Consider the following 18,115-nt stretch of genomic DNA (forward strand, 5'->3'; position numbering starts at 1 on the left):
GCCAAGCTGGTGGGACACCCCCAGATGCCATGCCATGCAGCTGCTGGCTTCCCCATTTCTAGGCGCTGATGTCAGACGCTTAAATCAAGCCGTGCCTTGCGTATCATTTCCACATCTGGAAAGGAAAAGCCGAAGCAAACAGTTTGGTTGTTTGATTTGAAACTCAAAAATTGTGTGTGCTAAGTTCTCAACACAGCAAATGCAAGTAGGTATCATTATCTCCCCAGGCGCGCCCATCTGTTTCCGTCTCGCTCTTGCTTCCCCGTGATCGCGGCTGGACTCGTCCTCGAGTTCCCCGGCTTTCCCTTGAAATAATTAAATCGCCGCAATCCCTGTGTCGTATACTGTATATTTCGTGTTCATGCATCCGCTCCCAACCGTGTCATCGCCCACAGCCCGCAGCCCGCCTGCAGTTCAAGTTTAATATTTTGCTTGAAATCCCCCTCCAAAAAAGCAAGTGCGTGTCATGTCTTGTCGTGTCGTGTCCGTCATTGAAAGGTCTAGTTCTTGATCGCGGGGGCACCCTTGACGACAATGTTGCCGCGGGCGCGGGAGGTCTTGAGCTTGGCGTACGCGGCGGGCGCGTCGGTCCACTCGAACACCTCGTCGATCACGGGCTCGACTTTTTCCTCCTTCATCCACGCGGCGAGCTGCTCGAGGTCGGCGTGGATGTTCTTGGTGAGGAAGAAGATAAACTTGGACTTGCCGCCGCCGAGGAAAGAGGGCACGAGCGAGCGGCTCAGGAGGTTCGTGAGGCCCGCGGCGCTCGAGGCGGCGCCGACCTGGACAAAGTGGGACTCTTGCGGGACGAGGAAGTCGTCGGCGGCCTTGTAGAGGTTCGCGGGCGTGCCGACGTTGTCGACGACAAGCTTGAAGACCTTGCCCTTGGCCGTGAGCTCCTTGACGACGTCCTGCGAGGTGTAGTCGATGACCTCGTCGGCGCCGAGGGATCTGACAAAGTCGACATTCCGAGCCGAGCAGGTGGTAGTGACGTGGCAGCCGAGAGCCTTTGCGATCTGGATGCCCCAGGTGCCCGTGCCGCCACTACCGCCGTTGATGAAGACCTTTCCGGCGCCGTTGGAGTTCGGGGTGACGTATGGGGCGATGCACTGGTACGCGGTGAGAGCGGCGGTGCCCACGGCGGCGCCCTGCTCAAAGGAGACGTTGTCGGGGAGCCTGCAGAGGCCGTCGTAGCTCGCGACGACGTACTCGCCGAGGGTGCCAAACGCGGGGGGCACCTTGCAGCGGCCAAAGACGCGCTCGCCGACGCGGAAGGTGTCGACGGCGGCACCGGTGGCGGCGACGGTGCCCGCGAAGTCGAAACCGGGGGACTTTGCGCCAGAGGGGGCGGGCTCGTCGGGCTTGGGCAGTGACGCGGAGGAGGAGGAGGCCAGGAAGCGCGGGGTGACGGCGGCCGTCATCTCTGGCAGCTTATAGTCGGCCGGGTTGATCGAGGCGGCTTCGACGCGGACAACAATATCCGACTTGCCCAGCCCCTGTGCCGTCATGCGTGGCGCTTTGGCATTGTCGGAGAGGAAGAGGGCCTTTTCGAGCCCATTGGGCGCCGATGTGTAGAGCCAGGCGCGCATCTTGTCGGTCATGTTGGGAGCAGCTGTGGCCGTCATGGTGATGGTTTGTTGAAGATTTCGGCAGGTGTTTGATCTTGAACGGAGTGGGACGGGCGTCGAGGATTGAGGGCGCTGGACAGGTGCAGAGGGGGGCAGCGAGTTGTATAAATAAGTACGGGTCAGGAGGGGATCTGAGCAGCGATGAAGTAGGGGAGGGGCCAGCGGAAAAGCCGTTGCTACTTTTTTGAGGCAGAACGGCAGGGCCCGAAGATGGAAGGAAGATTCGTGGGCGGCCGGCCAATCAGACCCTGAGCGATTGCGTGACGTCAAGGATGCGGACACTAGATACAAAGTTCAGCTGTAGCTGGGACTATTGTCGGGGCCAGCTTTGCTCCGCTGCGGACAGAAAAACCGTCCGTCTGTGTGTTTCTCGAAGGCTCTCCCGTGTCGTATCCTCTCTTGCCCTTTGTCCAATCCAGGACCCCACGATCACGACTCAGCAAGCTACGGCGCTGCCGAGAGCTATCGCCTGGGAGCGCAGCCAATCTCCCGCCACATGCTTTAAACAATGTCTCCGGCGCTAGTACGCTTCAGCTGCTAGACCCGGCACCGCCCAATCTTTTGGATAGGCCACAAACCACCATTTCTGGAAACAGCCCGAGCTTCTCGGTGGGTGGGTGGGCCCTGTCGGCCGAAGCCCCATTCCGTCCCGAAACCCGCAACTCCGGTCAGAGTCAGGGCCTTGCGGGTCGACCGAGGAGGCCCTTGGAATAAGTCGGCATATCGCTCGATCATGAAAATAACTACTGACACCACTAGCCTGTCGATATTGACGTCGTTCCTTCAAGTTTACTGCTCTGTCATGTAGGAACCCCCAGCGTGCATTCGATGAGCCCGGTCCAGCTCGTTCAGACAACACTGAAGTCTTGTCCAGCATCAGACAGCGCCACCAGCCCAATCAGGTCAGACAATCTCGCACTCTTCAATGCCATGCGTTACGATACAACCACGGCCATCATCTTGCTGCCCTGTAACCGCATGCTCTTTGCAAGCGCTTTTATCAAACCCCAGCCTGTAGCGTAAGCAGGCGAAGACACTGATAGAAATGCCTGGATTAGCTGGCCAAGGTCGCCCACATGGCAGACTTGTGAATCGCGGACGGTGCGTATGGTGAACCACGAGCTACGGGGAGTGGATGGTGTTCTTGAAATACGGAGAAAGGAGCCCACCAGACGCTGTCGAGGGTCAGCTGCTGAGCCTTCTCCGTAAATAGTTCTCCGCATTACGCTTTGGAAGTCGGGGGCGTCTGACATTGAGATTGCAACGAACGACGGCAACAGTCCCGGAATTCATGGGCAGGAAATGGGAATGTCACACTGAAAATAGGCTTACTCCAATGGCACGGGGGCCGAAACCTGGAGGTGGCTTGGACTGCATTTGCGCGGATTGGACCGGTGGTAGGACACACACAGTCATGTGGAGTGCTCGATGCTGACACACGGCGGGATTCGGATGCAAAAGCCTTCCATCCTGATCAAAAGGACTGCATCTTCTGACGTGCGCCAATGCCTTCATCAAGAGGCACGAAACATGATGCTCGTAGTGAAGCCCCGAGGTCTCGTCGAAGAGCGCGCTGTGGGGCAGATCCGGGGAAGGTGCAGGTGGAAGCTGGGCATTGCAAAACAGGCAGGCACAACCGCCCCTCCCCCGGCTGGCCCTGAAGACCTGGATCGCCAAGGCGCTTAGAAGTTCCCCCATCTGCAAACATCGCCATTTCCCCAATTCATCACCACCGCTTTCTTGATTTCTCGAGCACTGCGCGGACAAACGCGTGTCGCTGGCTGAAACTACGTCCGAAACAGTCTTGCATGGCGATGCCGCATGGCGACCAAGCGGGTCCGCACGGGCTGCCTTAAGTGTCGCGTCCGCCGGCGCAAGTGTACGTCCATCAAGCCCATTCCCCATCTTCAGGTCCAACGTCTGTCTTGCAGGAATCGGCCAGGATCAAGCTGACTGCCTCCTCCGCAGGCGACGAGGGGAAACCCAAATGCCAACGATGTATCTCTGGCGGGTTTGAGTGCCAGTACGGCACGCGTCTCTCCTTCCTGGCCAAGAACTCCTTCACCCTCGATGACCCAACTTCACCCACACGCTCCACGCCACGATCAGGTTATCGGAAGGTCCAGGTCGGTCAAAAGGTGTCTCTCACTGGCGGGTTGCGTCTTCTGCTAACCTTCACTGTCTTGTAGTTCGTCAATGCGGGCACACCAAGTCCCAACGATGCTTCTGCCAGCTCATCTCTGCCGGGGTCAGACCCGCCGGTGCCCATGCAGATCGTCATCGAGCCTGGCCAGTCTCAGGATATGCCAACACAAACTCTGCCTCATGAAGCGAGCAATGCACAACCTCCAGCCAACTCATTGGCGGAACCATCACATGGCTCCAGTCCTAAGGACAGCATGGTCTCACGGCTCATGCCTCCTCCACAAGCTCCGCCTCTCAGTCATATTGAGCAGCAGCTCTCGGATCCAGCATTCAATGTTTCATTCGGCACACACGATCTCGAATCAAACACCAGCGGTCGCTATCAAGACGCCCTCGATGCCCTGCTCTCGCTTGGCGCAGATGAGGTGGACGGAAGCTCGGCGGTTCTCCAGGCACGACAACCCTATGCCCAGTACAGCCCCGTTCTATTCAAACCTTCACCACAGACGCCAGACGACATCGACAGAGAACACAGGCTGCAGCAGCTGATACTGAGTGGGGAGCTCAAAGGCGCAGTATCGGAGCCCTCACTCGGCAATACCGTCTCTGAGGAACGTGTGCTTGTCTTACTTAAGCACTGGCGTTATGAAGTTGCGCCATGGGTATGTTTCTCTGCCTTTGCCTTCATATCCAACTGTTACTCGACTGACCACACATTCTCAAGCTCGACCTATTTGACCTTGGCCATGGTTTCGGGATCTATGTATCTCTACTGGCATCCCACTCAAAGATTGTGCTAGATGCACTTGTGGCGTTGTCTTCAGCATCGCAAGACAAGCATTTTGGCAATGCCGCCAGCTCACATTCAGATGATCACATCATTCCTCAGGCAGAGAATTCAACTACTTCAGTGCTACGCAACGGTTTCGACATGAGCTCACAAGTCAAGCTGCTTTGTATCGTGCTGCGCAGCACGAGATCGGTCTACAGAGACAGTAGTAGCAGTGGTGCTGCGCTCGCTACTGTCTTGGACAGATATCGACTAGAGAGCTCGATGACCATGGTTGGAACTCTGGGTTTCCAATTGCTCCTGCGGATTGGTGAGTGCCTTTGTTATGCGATCACATAATACGAGGATTCGCCCCTGATGCCTTGTGCCGCAGAACTAGCAGCTGCCCTTATCGACGAGCGTGCTCTGCCTGTCTCCTTGTATGACTTAGGTGTCATGCCCACTCCTTGGCATAAATCTCGACTAGCTCAAGAAGTCTTTGCCACTTCGATGCAAGCGCTGATCTACTGCATCCGCGCCCTTGCGCTTGCTTTTGGCGAGGTTCCCGTTGCGACGCCAGGTGACATGGTTGGTGCCTGGTTGGCACTCATCGACGACCTTAACGACTGGTATCTGGCTCGCACTGAGGAGTTTCAGTCCCTGATCGAGACAAGTGACTCTGACGACGGGTTACCGACCATACTATTCACTAGCGGCGCCGGAGGCTTTGCCAACCAGATGTATCACACTGCCATGCTGCTGCTCCTGCGGCATAAGCCTCGCACAGTGCAATTGACACGCCACCTCAAGCCTTCAGCGGCGTCCTTCTTGTGGCATGCACGTCGGATCTGCGGGATAGCACTCAATAATGACCTACGGGAATGCTGGGATCCCTGCCTGGTGTCTTCCCTAGTGCTTGCCGCGAAAAGGATGTCGCACGAGGACCAACACAGGACGATTTTAAACGGACTAAGGCGCATTGGTTCTCTGACGAAGTGGGACGTGTCCCGCTACGAGACCATCCTGCAAGCCGAGTGGGGAAGTTGAAGGGCTTCCGAGATCATCCTGGAAGTGACTATCATCACATCCTGCGTACCTTGTATCCCCATGCCGCCTCGAGGTCACTGATTCTCCAGCACGTACCCCACCCAGTCATGCTCTCGATACTCCATATGAGCTTGACAATAAGGTCGTGCTCTGAGCGGTGACTTAGCAATCTGCCCGCAAGCCAGATGGGCTGGATTGCGTTGTTGAGGCAGCCCTGATGGGAGTTCGCGAGCGAGATGCCGCAGATCTTCTTCGCGTGCCAGACGACCGAGCCAATCGGGTTGGGCGTGAGCGCCGGGTTGATAGGCTTAGGTATGATGCCCAAGAGAAGCACGCAGCTTGTATGGTGAAGCTGTGTCGATGATATTGCAGCCCAGTGTGGGTACAAAGTCTGTGGGAACGGCTTAGACTCGACCGCTCTGATGGCGTGAAACTCTGGGGGGCTGTCGTTGATCCACGCCTGCAGCTCCTGCCACAGCGTGATCCATCGGTCGGTGAAATATTGCCCTGTGCAGCCATTTGGCTCACCCAGCTCCCGGTGTCGAGTTCTCTCAGATACTAGCTCGCATACACGAGAGGAGAGCCATACTGAATAGTTGGCATACATGTCTGGGTGGTTGCAGCTCAGATACAGTTGTCGTGCCTCGCGCATATCACTTCCTGGCGGCAGCCATTTTGATGGAGGTACCAGTGTGCTCTCTAGTCCATCTGATATCAAGGCCCCGCAAAGGTCTGGTAGGAGTGCCGAGTTAGTTGGGGGGACGACACGAGGGCGTTGAAAAGATACTGGTGGCAAGCGCAGCTTACCCATCCGAGCATAACACCAAAATACGGCTTGCAGCAGGCCACCGCTGAAGCCGTGGACACCAAAGTTACTAAAGAGCGCGGCGCAGCCTTCGAGATGCCGGCGCCAGTCCTGAGCACTGGCAGACATCATCTCGAGGCAGCAGAGGATGACACAGACGGGAATGATGATGAGGTCTCTGTCGAGAAGTAAAGGCGCCAGCAGCCGGATGGCTTCCTGGTAGAGCTCGAGGCTCTCAAATGCATTCTTCTTGTTCTCTTTGCGCTCCATCTGGCGGGCCGAGATGCCGAGGATGGCATATAGCAAGGCCGGCGCTGTGCGGGCGAGGGCGGGCAGCTGTAGGCCAAAGGCGCGGTCGCTGTCAAACATGTCGAGCTGGCGTCGTTTTACATATAATTAGCATACTTCCACTCGCCATGACCATGACATATTGCAGAGGGATCCTTGCATCGAGACTTACCCATGGGGCAACCTGTGATATGTAGTTGCGTAAGAACAGCATCCGGTTCCCGGTAGCCAAGATCTGTGCCGTCTCGCGCTTCGTCTGGTGCGGGTCCGACCCGACCTCGGCCTGCGAGTTCATCATCCCGCCCGGCACTCTTGAGAGACCTTCATGCTGCCGATACTGAAACTCATGCTGCTGCTGCTGCACCTGCTGCCCACCACCACCACCATCCAGCAAGGACATCGCGCCGCCGCCGCCACCACCGTACGAAGGGCTGCCCTCGCGCGTCGGCGCGCCGGACTGGGCGGCCGTGAAGATGAGGTCGCGCAACTCCTCGCGGTAGAGCTGGTAGTTGTGGTCGAGGGCGAACTCGTCGGGCTTCCAGGCAAAGTTTGGGGACGAGCCGGACAGGCTACTGCTGCTGCCGCCTAGACTTGCTCCTGCTCCTGCTCCGCCTGTTGCGGATGGGGTCGTGGCGGATAGTGTTGTCGCGTAGAATATTGGCGATTGGGCGGTGCCTGTTGGTGGCGCTGTTGCGGCGGCAGTGGTGGTGGTGGTGGTGGTGGTGTTGGGAGTGGTGGAAGTGGTGGTACTGGTCAGCCGGGGCTTGGTGGTGACTTTGACTAGGGGATGGGGATCGTGGGGGTTGTCATGGTTGACCATGTCGCTGTTTCCGCTCGGCTGGTCTGCCATGGTGACGTCCTCGTTGTCAGTATTGCTGACCTGCCGTCCGCCAGGCGGCTGAGGGGAGAGACTGGAGGGGCGGCGGGCAGGCGTGTTGGTGAGTGACGAGATAGTCGCTGCAGAGGATACGTGAGGTATGGAGTGCCGCGGTCCTCTAGACAGCGGCGGGCTGGCAGCAGTAACGTCCGTCGTGGCAGGATCTACATGGTGAGGAGGCGGGGGGACGGGGTGGAGGATGTCTGCGAAGGAGGGGATCTCTGCTCGTCGCGAGGGGGCGGGAGAAGGAGAGGTCTCTTTGGGAGGCTGAGGTGCTTGCCGTTCGGGGCTGGGGGACCTGGAGAATTGGGAGCCATGCTCGTGATCGGTGGCTCTTTGGCGGCGAACCCGGCGGCGGCGGCCACCGCTTCCATCTGGTGTGGCGTGGCTCATATCAGGAGGCGGAAGAAAGATCCGGAGGGCCTTCGATGGGGATGGTTGTGGTGATGAGGGCTTGTGAGCGGGCCTTGCCTAGATTGGGAGACTGGGGGCAACAAGCACGGCATATGGCTGTACTCTGGCGGACTGGCCATGCTGTGTCCCGTCGAATAATCTCGTGTGTTTCTTCCCCGGCCCTATGGCTCAATAACCACTGTTGATGTTGTTGGGACCCAGACGGTCGGCGCTTGCTGTGGGGCGACCCGCCTGGCTGGAAGAGGAAGGGCGTACCGTCCCGAGGTCCCTTTGCGGCTGTGGGGTAATAAGTGAGGTACAACAACTTCCAAAGTCAGTTGCGATAGAATATGGGCACGGTTCCGCCGCAGCGATTGCACTGTGGCTATAGCACTCATGTGTCTGACATATTCGGTCGGTCGCATGTAGAGACCATCAGATGTCCAAGTGTATGCTAGATTCCATACAAACAGCATTAGTCTACAACAGCATCTATCTGGAACATGACTGCATCACATGCGATCGTTTCTCTGCTTGCCGACGTCATGGTCGCCTCTCGAAGCCTTGCCCTGCGTCAACTCTTTCGCGGATAAGTCACATGCACATGGCTCCACGGCTCGTCCCTCAATCTTGCCTCCACCCAGCGTTGCATCATCGTTGTCTCTGCACCAGAGTTCCCCACGGGAAATCGCGGAGACGGTCCCTTGACAGCTGCAAGTGAACCAATCGAGTTAGCGAATGCATGTAACCATCCCAGAGTCGATAGAGGGTACGGTAGCCGGGTCGCTTACCGTCTTGGCCAGCCTGCTTATCGTCGTGCCCAGCGCCAAGCAGCTTGCGAGCCTTGCCGCTCGCCGTTCTGTCTGCCATGATGTTCAGGCTTTGTGCGTCAGGCTTTGTGTGCCTGGTTGCTCTCGTTTGGTCGGTTGTCGGTGCTCTCGGCTCGAAGATATCTACTACTCCGTCATACGAAAGACACAACCTGAGCATGCAGCCGCTTTCTGATTTATACCGCTGCCAGCCATGACCAAGACTATGCATGATTGCGCCCACGTCTCTGGGACTTTGTGGCAACAATCGTCAAGCAATGGGCCTCTGGGCCGGATTTGGCGCCGCGGCCCAAATGTGATACGATTCCACCTCCCGCCAAAAGCAGTGACATGCCCACACGCAGACGTCACAGCTACCCGGACCACCTGCTGAATATGGCCATGTATGCCTATTTGGCCCGTCGGATACTGCGCGAAATGGGACGTAGCACTTTGCGCATCTGCGCAGTGCCACACAGGACTCGCCAGCTTTGGACGACCTTTGCCATCTTTGGCCCCGTCTGCCACCTTGGAATGAGGCTCTTCCGCGAAAGGATGTCCCGCGACGCAGTATGAATGTGCTTTTGATGGCCAGGGTCGACCTAAAGCAATGAGCAGGGTGTCTAGTCTGCCTTTTTGTATGCCTCTTTCTCAGTGGTGGCTGACTGCACGCGCTCCGCCATGCCACCTGGTTGCGGACAAGAAGCTCCCCGCCCTGTGTAACTCGACCGCCAGCTGGATGATTGGACCACGCAGACTACAGCGCATAGCAGGAAGCTGCGCCCTCTGACGGCGGCCCTTTCCACGTCTGTGGGTGGGTGTTGGCAAGGCTCTCTTTGACGCCGCGCAACGAAAAACGGCCCGGGAGGCAGAGACAGTCCTGGTCTGTGCCATTGTCTCTACTCCGTCTATAAACCCCTAAGTCCACCACCGTCAGCTAAACAACTGGGAAAGGTTTCCCCTCCCCCGGCTAAGCATCGAGTCAAGTACACCCTCTTAGCTCAGCCTTCCGCACGATCAGTCTGTATCCTTCTTGTCATTCCTTCACACATTTTCCTTCCTTCCCTCCATTGAGCACAACAACAAAGAATACCGGAAAGGGAAGCTTGTCCAGTCGCAGGGGCATTCCCGAGACTGCAGGCTTCCCAGGGAGTGACAGTCTGTTTCCTTCTGTCTTTGACCACAACCTGACATCGTTCCAGGCTGCGGGCGTTTTCGCCTGCAGCAGCCGCTTCCACAATTTCATCCCCACCCTTCCACTGTCATCGCGTCGAGTCACCCATGAGCTACGAGGATTTTGCGCTCTTTGACCTCGACGACCTGCACCTTGACGGCCACAACATTTTCCCCAGCCACCAGGAACAACAAGTTGTTGCCGACCCTATCGACTCACAAAGCTTCACCTCAACCCAGAACTTCAGCCCAGGGGCCCCGAGTTTGTTTACCCATTTCGGCTCGGTCGTCTCGCCAGCAACTCAGACCGTTTCGCCTATAAGTAACTACTCGCTCACTCAGGGTGTGGAGCAAGACCAGAACCATGCCGCAACGCAACTGGAGAGCGGTCGTCGACCTTACCATGAGCCGGTCTCGGACCAAGCTAGTCTACTGTCAGTTACCTGTTCTTTTATTTGAGATAAAGCCTCCTTGCCTGAAGCAAAATGGTTTGATAATCATCTGTCAAGCTCCCCCGTACAGTCAAGTCTTGTCGGCCCTATGGCTGACAGTAGCACCTCCTATCTACTAGCAAGGATAAATCTCCCAGGATCAAGCACCCATGCCATACAAAAAAGGAGCCCGGCTGCGAGAAGGAGTTCGCGTTCCTCAAAGATCGTACACGCCACCGGGCAGGCGCTTGCTCCTACACTGCGTCTCGACAAGAGCAGCCTCGCTACGTATGCCGCTGCAGCAACAAGTACCCCCGGTGGGATAGCTTCAAGAACCACTGGGCCAGATGTGACAAGCAGGACTCGGCCGTTTCCCAGTACTTTGAGTGTCCATGCAAACACCGTTTCGGCGAGTTCAGAGACCTGGCAGAGCACTACCACAAGGACCACAAGCGTCGTCCCGGTCGTCGGAGAAAAGCAAGACAAGTCAAACACGACTCACAAGTGTCGTCGGCGCCTGTCTCGAATGACACCGTCTCGGCGCGGCCAACCATGCCCAACGCCATGGCCGCGATGACACGCGATGACTCTCATATCACAGAACTCTTACACGACCGGGGCTTCCGCCCGGAACTTCTCTCAGGAGACTTATCCTGTGCAGAGCCACAGCACTACACCACAACGATAGCCGAGGAGTTCAACGGGGATACTGATTTGTGGGGTTACAACTCCTCACTCGAGCCCCCGATGGACTGGTCCACCGCGCAGGACCCCGACTCTGGCGACAATAACGCACCATGGACTATGCCGCCGGCATTTCCTCTGGAGGATTATGTTCCCTTTGCTCCCTCTGATCAAAGGCACTGTTGAAGGGGCCGTCCAAGACGAAGATGTCAAAGCATATCAAATTCAAAATAAAGAAAAAAACAGACGTAAAATAATAAAAAATAATAAAAGTCTCCCTCGGGAGACGAAAGCCAATCTAAAGCCCACGCCGCTTGTGACTTTTGACCTGCACAAGCAGCATCATAGCAAGCTGGGTATATATCTGTCGCACAAGTTGTCGTCTTCGCGGAGAAGTTCACGTCAAACCCTGTGCAACACTCGACGAGGGCAATCCTTGAATAGTGCCTCCATCTCCCACTCTCTCGTCTCCACTGACGTTACCCAAGGCACGTGTCTGTGGTGTTACCAAAGGAGCTGCGTTTAAGCTTTCGAGCTACTAGTGCCCAAAACTGCCCACCCGCCCGCCCGCCCGCTCGCCCGCCTGCATCACCCGATTCTCTCGATTCCGGCTGGGCGGAATCAGAGCGTCATTGCTTAGCAGACACCCCCCCCCGGCCCTCTTCAGCACCCCATGGAACTTTTTAACCGCAATGGGACGGAGGGCATATTGGTTGACACAATAGTGGCTGGTGCTGGCGGGTTACCCCTTTCGGAAAGCCGGGTTGCCCTGCCTCTGACCTCTTCGTGCTATGCAGGCAATATCTATATCGTAATTCAGTGAATGAGACTGGACGTGGCAGTAGAGCGATAGAGTGGACTGCATATCATCCAGTTCGACGCTCGTGTAGAAACTTATCAGCTAGGAGTTTGTGTCAGTGTACATTACGGGATGAAGGATTGAATAAGTCAGGCAAACATCACAAAAGGAAGATGAATGATTCTTTTTTATAAAGCATTTCAGCTGGGAAACTCGGGGACGCAAAGCCCATCCACCCAATATGTTCATCTACCAATATATGTGTTCATTACAAGTGTCACGAGTTCTCCGCGCCACACTGTGTTATAACTCCACAAACTCTCGCTTCAGCATCTCGTCCTCCTTGATCATCTCAAAGTACTTCAGCATCTTGCCCACGAGCGCGTCGGCGTCAAAGCCAAAGTACTTGTACGCCGCCTTGCCCGGCAGCGAGTGGCCAAAGCGGGCGACGCACGCCGCGGCGTCGGCGTAGCGCTCCCACCCGTTGGGCGCGTACGGTTCGATCGCAATGGCGGGCATCTCGTGCCGGCGCAGCACCTCGCGCTGGTACGCGCGGTCCTGCCTGCTGAACAGGCGCTGGCAGGGCATGGACACGACGCGCGCCTCGATGCCGTGCGCCTCCCTGAGCTGCTCCGCGACGTCGACCGCGTGGGACAGCTCGGCGCCCACGCCGATCAGGGTCACGCTGGCGGCGTCATTCTCCTGCAGGACATAGGCGCCCTTGGCGACGAGGCTCCGGCGCGTGTTCTCTTGCTGTGGCAGCGCGTGCCGGCTCGTCGAGATGATGGACGGGGTGCCCTTTGCCTCGATCGCGGCCTCCCACGCGCCCGCCGTCTCCTCGCTGTCGCCCGGGCGGAAGAAGAGCAGGTTCGGCATCGCGCGGAACAGCGCGGCCAGCTCGATGGGCTGGTGCGTCGGGCCGTCCTCGCCCATGCCGATCGAGTCGTGGGTCGCCGCGTGGATGACCTGCAGGCGCTGCAGCGCGCCCATGCGCACGGCGGGGGCGGCGTACAGGTAGAACATGAAGAAGGACGAGGTGACGGGGAGGAAGGTCCCCGGGTTGTAAGCGGCCAGGCCGTTGGTGATGGCGACCATGGCGTGTTCTCTGTGAATGACACACGAGGTGGTTAATAAAGCGCCCTGGTGTATAAGGAAAGAAAAGGCGGGAAATATGGTCATACCTGACACCGTAGTGCACATAGCGTCCGCTGTAGTCGCCGTTGATGCCGCATTCTGTCCGCAGCTCAGGGTGTTGGAAGTCCACCTTGTCCTTCCAGTCCATGTAGACCGACGGAGTAAGGTCGGCTGTGCCGACAATGAAAGAGTCGACCTTCTCGGCCAGAGGGTTCAGAACGAGACCATTGGCGGCACGAGTGGCTGTGGGCTTGTCAGGGAACGACTTTGGAATGAAATCCTTCCAGTCAGCCGGAATCTCGCCCTTTCGCCTGGCAGCGAAGCGAGCGGCCAGTTCTGGATGCGCCTTCTCGTACGCGGCAAGCAGCTCATTGTACTCCTGTACCCACTTCTGGCCTCGCTCGGGGAGACCGCTGAAGAACTGGCGAGTCTCGTCACCGATAACGAAGTGCTCCTCAGGGTTAAAGCCTTCGTTCTGCTTCATGTTGGCTACGTCGTCGGCACCAAATGCGGCGCCGTGTGCGGGAGCGGTACCCGCGACCTTGCTGCCGAGACCGATGGTAGTCTTGATGTTGATAAAGGTGGGCCTGTCCGTGGACTGCTTCGCAGCCTGCAGTGCCTTGACGATGCCTTCAATGTCATAGTTGCCATCCTCAATCTCGAGGACGTCCCACCCGCAGGCTCGCATCTTGTCGTTGACGTTCTCCGTGTTTGTGAGGTCAACGGATCCGTCGCAAGTGATCTGGTTGTTGTCGTAGATGAGGGTGAGGTTATTGAGCCTCCAGTGGCCGGCGAGAGAGATGGCCTCGAGAGCCACGCCTTCTTGTAGGCAAGCGTCACCGGTCATACACCAAGTGTGGTTGTCGACGACGTCGAAGCCTGGCTTGTTGAAGGTAGCCGCCAGGTTCTTTGTGGCCATGGCGAGACCGACGGCGTTGGCAACGCCCTGGCCGAGAGGGCCGGTTGTGACCTCGACGCCCTCGTGCTCGATTTCGGGGTGGCCTGGACACAGCGCATCGCTCCGCTCAGAGTGGTACGACATGAGCTGCTCCATGGTCATGTCGCGATAGTCCGTCAGGTGCAGGAAGCAGTACTGGAAGAGACAAGTGTGGCCTGCAGGATGAGAGCACCAAAGTCAGCCACTCTGGTCGGCTGAATGGAAACACGAGTCTGCTTACCATTGGAAAGGACGAAGCGATCACGGTTGAAGAACGTGGGTGTGTGCGGTGCGTATTTCATGACGTATTTCCACAAGGCCATGCCGATGGCGGCCATGCCAATCGCGCCGCTGGTTTAAAGGTCAGTGCCTGAGACTGTTTTGGGAGAAGTTAGTTGGAGCTTACCCCGGATGTCCGCCCTTGAACTGCTGGCATAGATCGGCAACCAAAATACGGAATGTTTTCAGGACCATCGGGTGGACCGCCCTGTCCTCCGCGAGAGATATCTTGACATCTTGAGGCTCGGACGCCTTGACGGCAGTTTTCGAGGCAAAGACAGACGGAGCTGATCCCTCAGTCGGGCCTTCGTTTTGGCTGATGGAAGTAAGCACGCCTGGAGCCATTATGGGCGGCTCTTGGTACAAGTGGTGTTTTGTATTGATTTTACGCCGGGCCTTGTGAGGTGCCTGTGACTTGAATGAGAGTCGAGTGCCAATATCAGAGACGTAGTCGAAGGGTGATTTCGCACTCAAAGTAAAGAAGATCAAGTTATTTAAAGCCATCAAGAAGAATTGCGCACGGCAGAGGAAGGCGACGTCAAGTGGAAGCGGCAATGGACCGCACCGGTCCTCGCCCGTTTTGCGCCGGGTTACCCAATTGGGACATTTTAAGCACCGCGGGGCACAGGCACTTGCCATGTGGACTTCTGGACCCTGCGGCGCATGGCATTTGCCCGAGGACCCCATCGTCCCCATCATCACTGCCGCCCCGCTGGCCACATTGAGCAAGTCAACCCGCTGGCACAGGCTTGGCCTCGGGCCTGCCAGTGGGACGAGCCAGAGCAAAAGGACCACGCATGAATCCCCATGGCTTTCGTGCTGCATCTTCTCAGACTGTGGTTTGCATTTGCTGCTCCTTCTTCCACTTTCATATCCGCACACATCGCGCTGGTCACCCTCACTATGACTGTCGTTCCTACAGCAAACGGCATCTCCGCCACCAGATTAAAGCCGTCGCATCCGAACCCGTCACTCCAGGTCACTGCCGACCACAAGCTCAAGCTCGTCGATGCGCCCATCCACGAGCCCGGCCCAGGCGAGGTTCTGCTACACATCAAGACCACCGGCATCTGCGGGTATGTCTTTCCTGTCCGCTGCATCGTAGCACAAGGAGTAGACAGCTGACAAGACTCGGGGCCCGCCACAGCTCGGATATACATTTCTGGAAGCATGGCAGGATCGGATCGCTAGTGGTCGAGGGTGACTGCATTCTCGGCCACGAGGCGGCCGGCATCGTCCTCAAGCTCGGTGAGGGCGTCGACAATGTCCAAGTTGGTCAGTTCCCAACAGACACTCAATCCGCCCCCAACCATCGAGCTCGTGCCTAACCTCTTCACACTGAGCCGCAGGCGACAGAGTGGCCATCGAGCCCGGCATGCCCTGCGAAAAGTGCTGGCTCTGCCGGGAAGGCCGGTACAACCTGTGCGAAGACGTCGCCTTCTCCGGTGTCTATCCTTACCACGGCACGCTCCAGCGCTACAAGACACACAAGGCCAAGTGGCTCTACAAGCTTCCCGACACCGTCTCCTGGGCGGAGGCAGCCCTCCTCGAACCTCTCAGTGTCGTCCTTCACGGTGTCAAGACGTGTGGCTTGAGCCTCGGCCGTCCCGCGCTTGTCTGTGGTGCCGGCCCGATCGGCCTCATTGCGCTCGCTGCTGCCCGTGCGTCCGGCGCACACCCGATCGTGGTGACAGACCTCGAGCCCAAACGCCTTGCTTTTGCCAAGGAGTTTGTGCCCATGTGCATACCTTACCAAGTCAATCGGAATCTGGACGCGGAAGGCAACGCCAAGGAGATCAGGAAGCTGTTCGATGCCGAGAGCTTCGAGTACAACGCCCCTCCGAGCGTTCTCGAGTGTACGGGAGTGGAGAGCTCCGTGGTCACAGCGGCCTACGCTGTTCGTCGAGGAGGCGTTGTGTGCGTCATTGGTGTGGGCAAGTCGATCATGAACAACCTCCCGTTCATGCACATTTCCCTCGCAGAGGTGAGTCCGGCTCCCAGATTCAAACGTCATACACTTCCTATTACCCTGCTCCCTAGGGGGCTGTCACTGACCATCTTTCTGCACATGCACAGATCGACCTCCGCTTCATCAATCGATACCGCGACACATGGCCAGCTGGAATCCAGTGCCTCGGCGGCAAGATCCTCGACCTGCAGAAGCTGGTCACGCACACGTTGCCGCTCGAGAAGGCTCTCGACGCCATGGAGATATGCTCCGACACAGCCAATGGCAGCATCAAGATCCAGATTGTGGACGAAGTGGACGCCACGGTATGAGTTAGGGTCCAGGACTGTCAAGCCTTGGCAGATAGATAGTTAGAAGCATTAGAAGCATTGTTCACCTTGTATAATGCTCGTTGTGATGTGGATTTTCCCCCCTGATACCTGTCCTTCCCACCGCAAATAACATCTTTGCCAACTGGTCTCAGAGGGGACCGCAACCGATGCTCGGTGAGGGGCGCGTTTCCGGCTTCTGGCTGTGAGTGAGTGGGTGCTTCAAACTGCCTAATTCAGCCTGTCCCCACTCCCCGTCGAGCCAGGCTTTCCTCGATCAGGCAGAATCCCTGTCCCGGTCGCTGCGGGGTCTCCACAACCGGGGGGTTCCGTCCCAAGCTTGTTAGTCATCAACACCAGGCGGTTTTGAGTGCAGACTGTGCTGATCTCCCGCTTCTCCTCCACAACGCTTTACGCTGTACAGAAGTGCAGCGTCGCTCCGAGAAGTGTTGAGATCAGTACTTGCTGTGGCGAATTTTGAGCACCTTGATGATGATGATGATTCGCCCAGTGATTCTTTAGTCGAACCGATCGAGAGACGGGAGGATCTGGAGACCGAAATAGGCATCCCGATACTGGTGCCACTCCACGTACAACGAAGTTTCGAAACACTCGGGAGCAGAGCAACTCTTAACGTCGGGGCCTTTTCTCGCATGCTCGAATATCCATCTGCCCCTTGGCTCATGAGTTTGACCTGAAATAAAACCCCAATCAGGGCCTGCTGCTAGCAACTGCTATATGCATGCACAACCCTGTCCCCTTCCCCCGGATCGACATGTGCAAGCGAAAACAGCCCTCGAACCCGCCATCGACATTCCCACAACGATGTTTACTCAACTTGTGTTCCCACGTCTCATGATGCTGAGGACTCGTATCGAGCGTTGCGTGCTGACAACCTTGATACATTCAAGCCGCGCGATAATGGTCCCTATCGTCGTCGTCGCATGTCGTGTTGGAGGGGCCCGGCTCCTCCAGCGCGTGATGTTTGTTCGGTGGGTGGCCTCGTAGCTTGACTACTTCAGGAGTTGATCTGATCTAACCTATATAATGCCCACTGGCTATCATGGAGCGGCCGGGGCTAGCCTGGTTCCCGTCGTAGCATACACGTTCCCATCCCCCAGTCTAGAATTCGACCAAATCACCCAACTACAAAGTCCAACCAAGATGGGCGACCAAAGACCTGACATGGGACGCATCCCAATCAACGGCGACACGCGCATAGTTCATGCACTCACAAAGCCCAACCTGCAGCCGCGGTCTGCATCGTCACACCAGCCATTCCCACATCTCTCATGGTGATGAGAACCAACCAGTGAGAAGAAGGAGAAGTCCAAGAACCTGCCATATTCAGACGGGGAAACGGAGTTATCCGTCTGACCGTCCACCCGTCCCACTCTTTAGACAAGGACCCTGTCTGTACCCATCCATCCTCAAGGGACCAGAAGAAACTCCTAGAGCGAGCCCGTGCTCCAGCTCGCGCCCCCCCCCTGCTGCACAATGGGGGGACGGACGGGACCCTTGCTCCGCTCCGGACCTCTGTGTCCCGACTCCGGGGCGGAGGGTCCGGCAAAGTCCCCTGCGACATTTGTGACCGGATGTCAATGAAAAACCTAGGTAGTGGCGCGTTGGTTGGTTCTGGA

The 18,115-nt window shown here is 57.3% G+C and overlaps 6 protein-coding genes across 6 annotated transcripts; 3 read left to right on the forward strand and 3 right to left on the reverse strand.

The window, feature by feature from the left end:
• Positions 1 to 135: 135 nt before the first annotated feature.
• On the reverse strand, positions 136 to 1,913 carry B0I36DRAFT_316552 (NADPH:quinone reductase-like protein). Its single transcript, XM_046153044.1, has one exon. It carries the CDS (start codon positions 1,623 to 1,625, stop codon positions 501 to 503), a length of 1,125 nt encoding a protein of 374 aa, XP_046014666.1. The 5' UTR covers positions 1,626 to 1,913; the 3' UTR covers positions 136 to 500.
• Positions 1,914 to 3,449: 1,536 nt separating this feature from the next.
• B0I36DRAFT_360085 (uncharacterized protein) lies at positions 3,450 to 5,589 on the forward strand (the record flags this gene model as incomplete). The annotated part of the gene is made up of 5 exons (XM_046158240.1): positions 3,450 to 3,507; positions 3,597 to 3,754; positions 3,818 to 4,435; positions 4,498 to 4,873; positions 4,937 to 5,589. 5 exons carry the CDS (start codon positions 3,450 to 3,452, stop codon positions 5,587 to 5,589), a joined length of 1,863 nt encoding a protein of 620 aa, XP_046014667.1.
• B0I36DRAFT_82188 (uncharacterized protein) lies at positions 5,481 to 7,032 on the reverse strand. Its single transcript, XM_046163398.1, has 2 exons — positions 6,855 to 7,032; positions 5,481 to 6,769 (listed from the first exon to the last, which is right to left on the reverse strand). The coding sequence occupies exons 1-2, from the start codon at positions 6,978 to 6,980 to the stop codon at positions 5,624 to 5,626; spliced, it is 1,272 nt and encodes a 423-aa protein (XP_046014668.1). The 5' UTR covers positions 6,981 to 7,032; the 3' UTR covers positions 5,481 to 5,623.
• A 2,579-nt stretch (positions 7,033 to 9,611) lies between these two features.
• Positions 9,612 to 11,345, forward strand: B0I36DRAFT_316558 (uncharacterized protein). Its single transcript, XM_046153045.1, has 2 exons — positions 9,612 to 10,368; positions 10,506 to 11,345. Exons 1-2 carry the CDS (start codon positions 10,043 to 10,045, stop codon positions 11,233 to 11,235), a joined length of 1,056 nt encoding a protein of 351 aa, XP_046014669.1. The 5' UTR covers positions 9,612 to 10,042; the 3' UTR covers positions 11,236 to 11,345.
• Positions 11,346 to 12,151: 806 nt separating this feature from the next.
• On the reverse strand, positions 12,152 to 14,393 carry B0I36DRAFT_372527 (Transketolase, thiamine diphosphate binding domain-containing protein; the record flags this gene model as incomplete). The annotated part of the gene is made up of 4 exons (XM_046160127.1): positions 12,152 to 12,953; positions 13,030 to 14,095; positions 14,161 to 14,270; positions 14,326 to 14,393. The coding sequence occupies 4 exons, from the start codon at positions 14,391 to 14,393 to the stop codon at positions 12,152 to 12,154; spliced, it is 2,046 nt and encodes a 681-aa protein (XP_046014670.1).
• A 708-nt stretch (positions 14,394 to 15,101) lies between these two features.
• B0I36DRAFT_238032 (chaperonin 10-like protein) lies at positions 15,102 to 16,478 on the forward strand (the record flags this gene model as incomplete). The annotated part of the gene is made up of 4 exons (XM_046149577.1): positions 15,102 to 15,274; positions 15,346 to 15,473; positions 15,548 to 16,182; positions 16,275 to 16,478. 4 exons carry the CDS (start codon positions 15,102 to 15,104, stop codon positions 16,476 to 16,478), a joined length of 1,140 nt encoding a protein of 379 aa, XP_046014671.1.
• Positions 16,479 to 18,115: the final 1,637 nt, after the last annotated feature.

The sequence above is a fragment of the Microdochium trichocladiopsis genome (genome assembly GCF_020744255.1).
Source record: "Microdochium trichocladiopsis strain MPI-CAGE-CH-0230 chromosome Unknown B0I36scaffold_3, whole genome shotgun sequence".
Lineage (NCBI taxonomy): Eukaryota > Fungi > Ascomycota > Sordariomycetes > Xylariales > Microdochiaceae > Microdochium > Microdochium trichocladiopsis.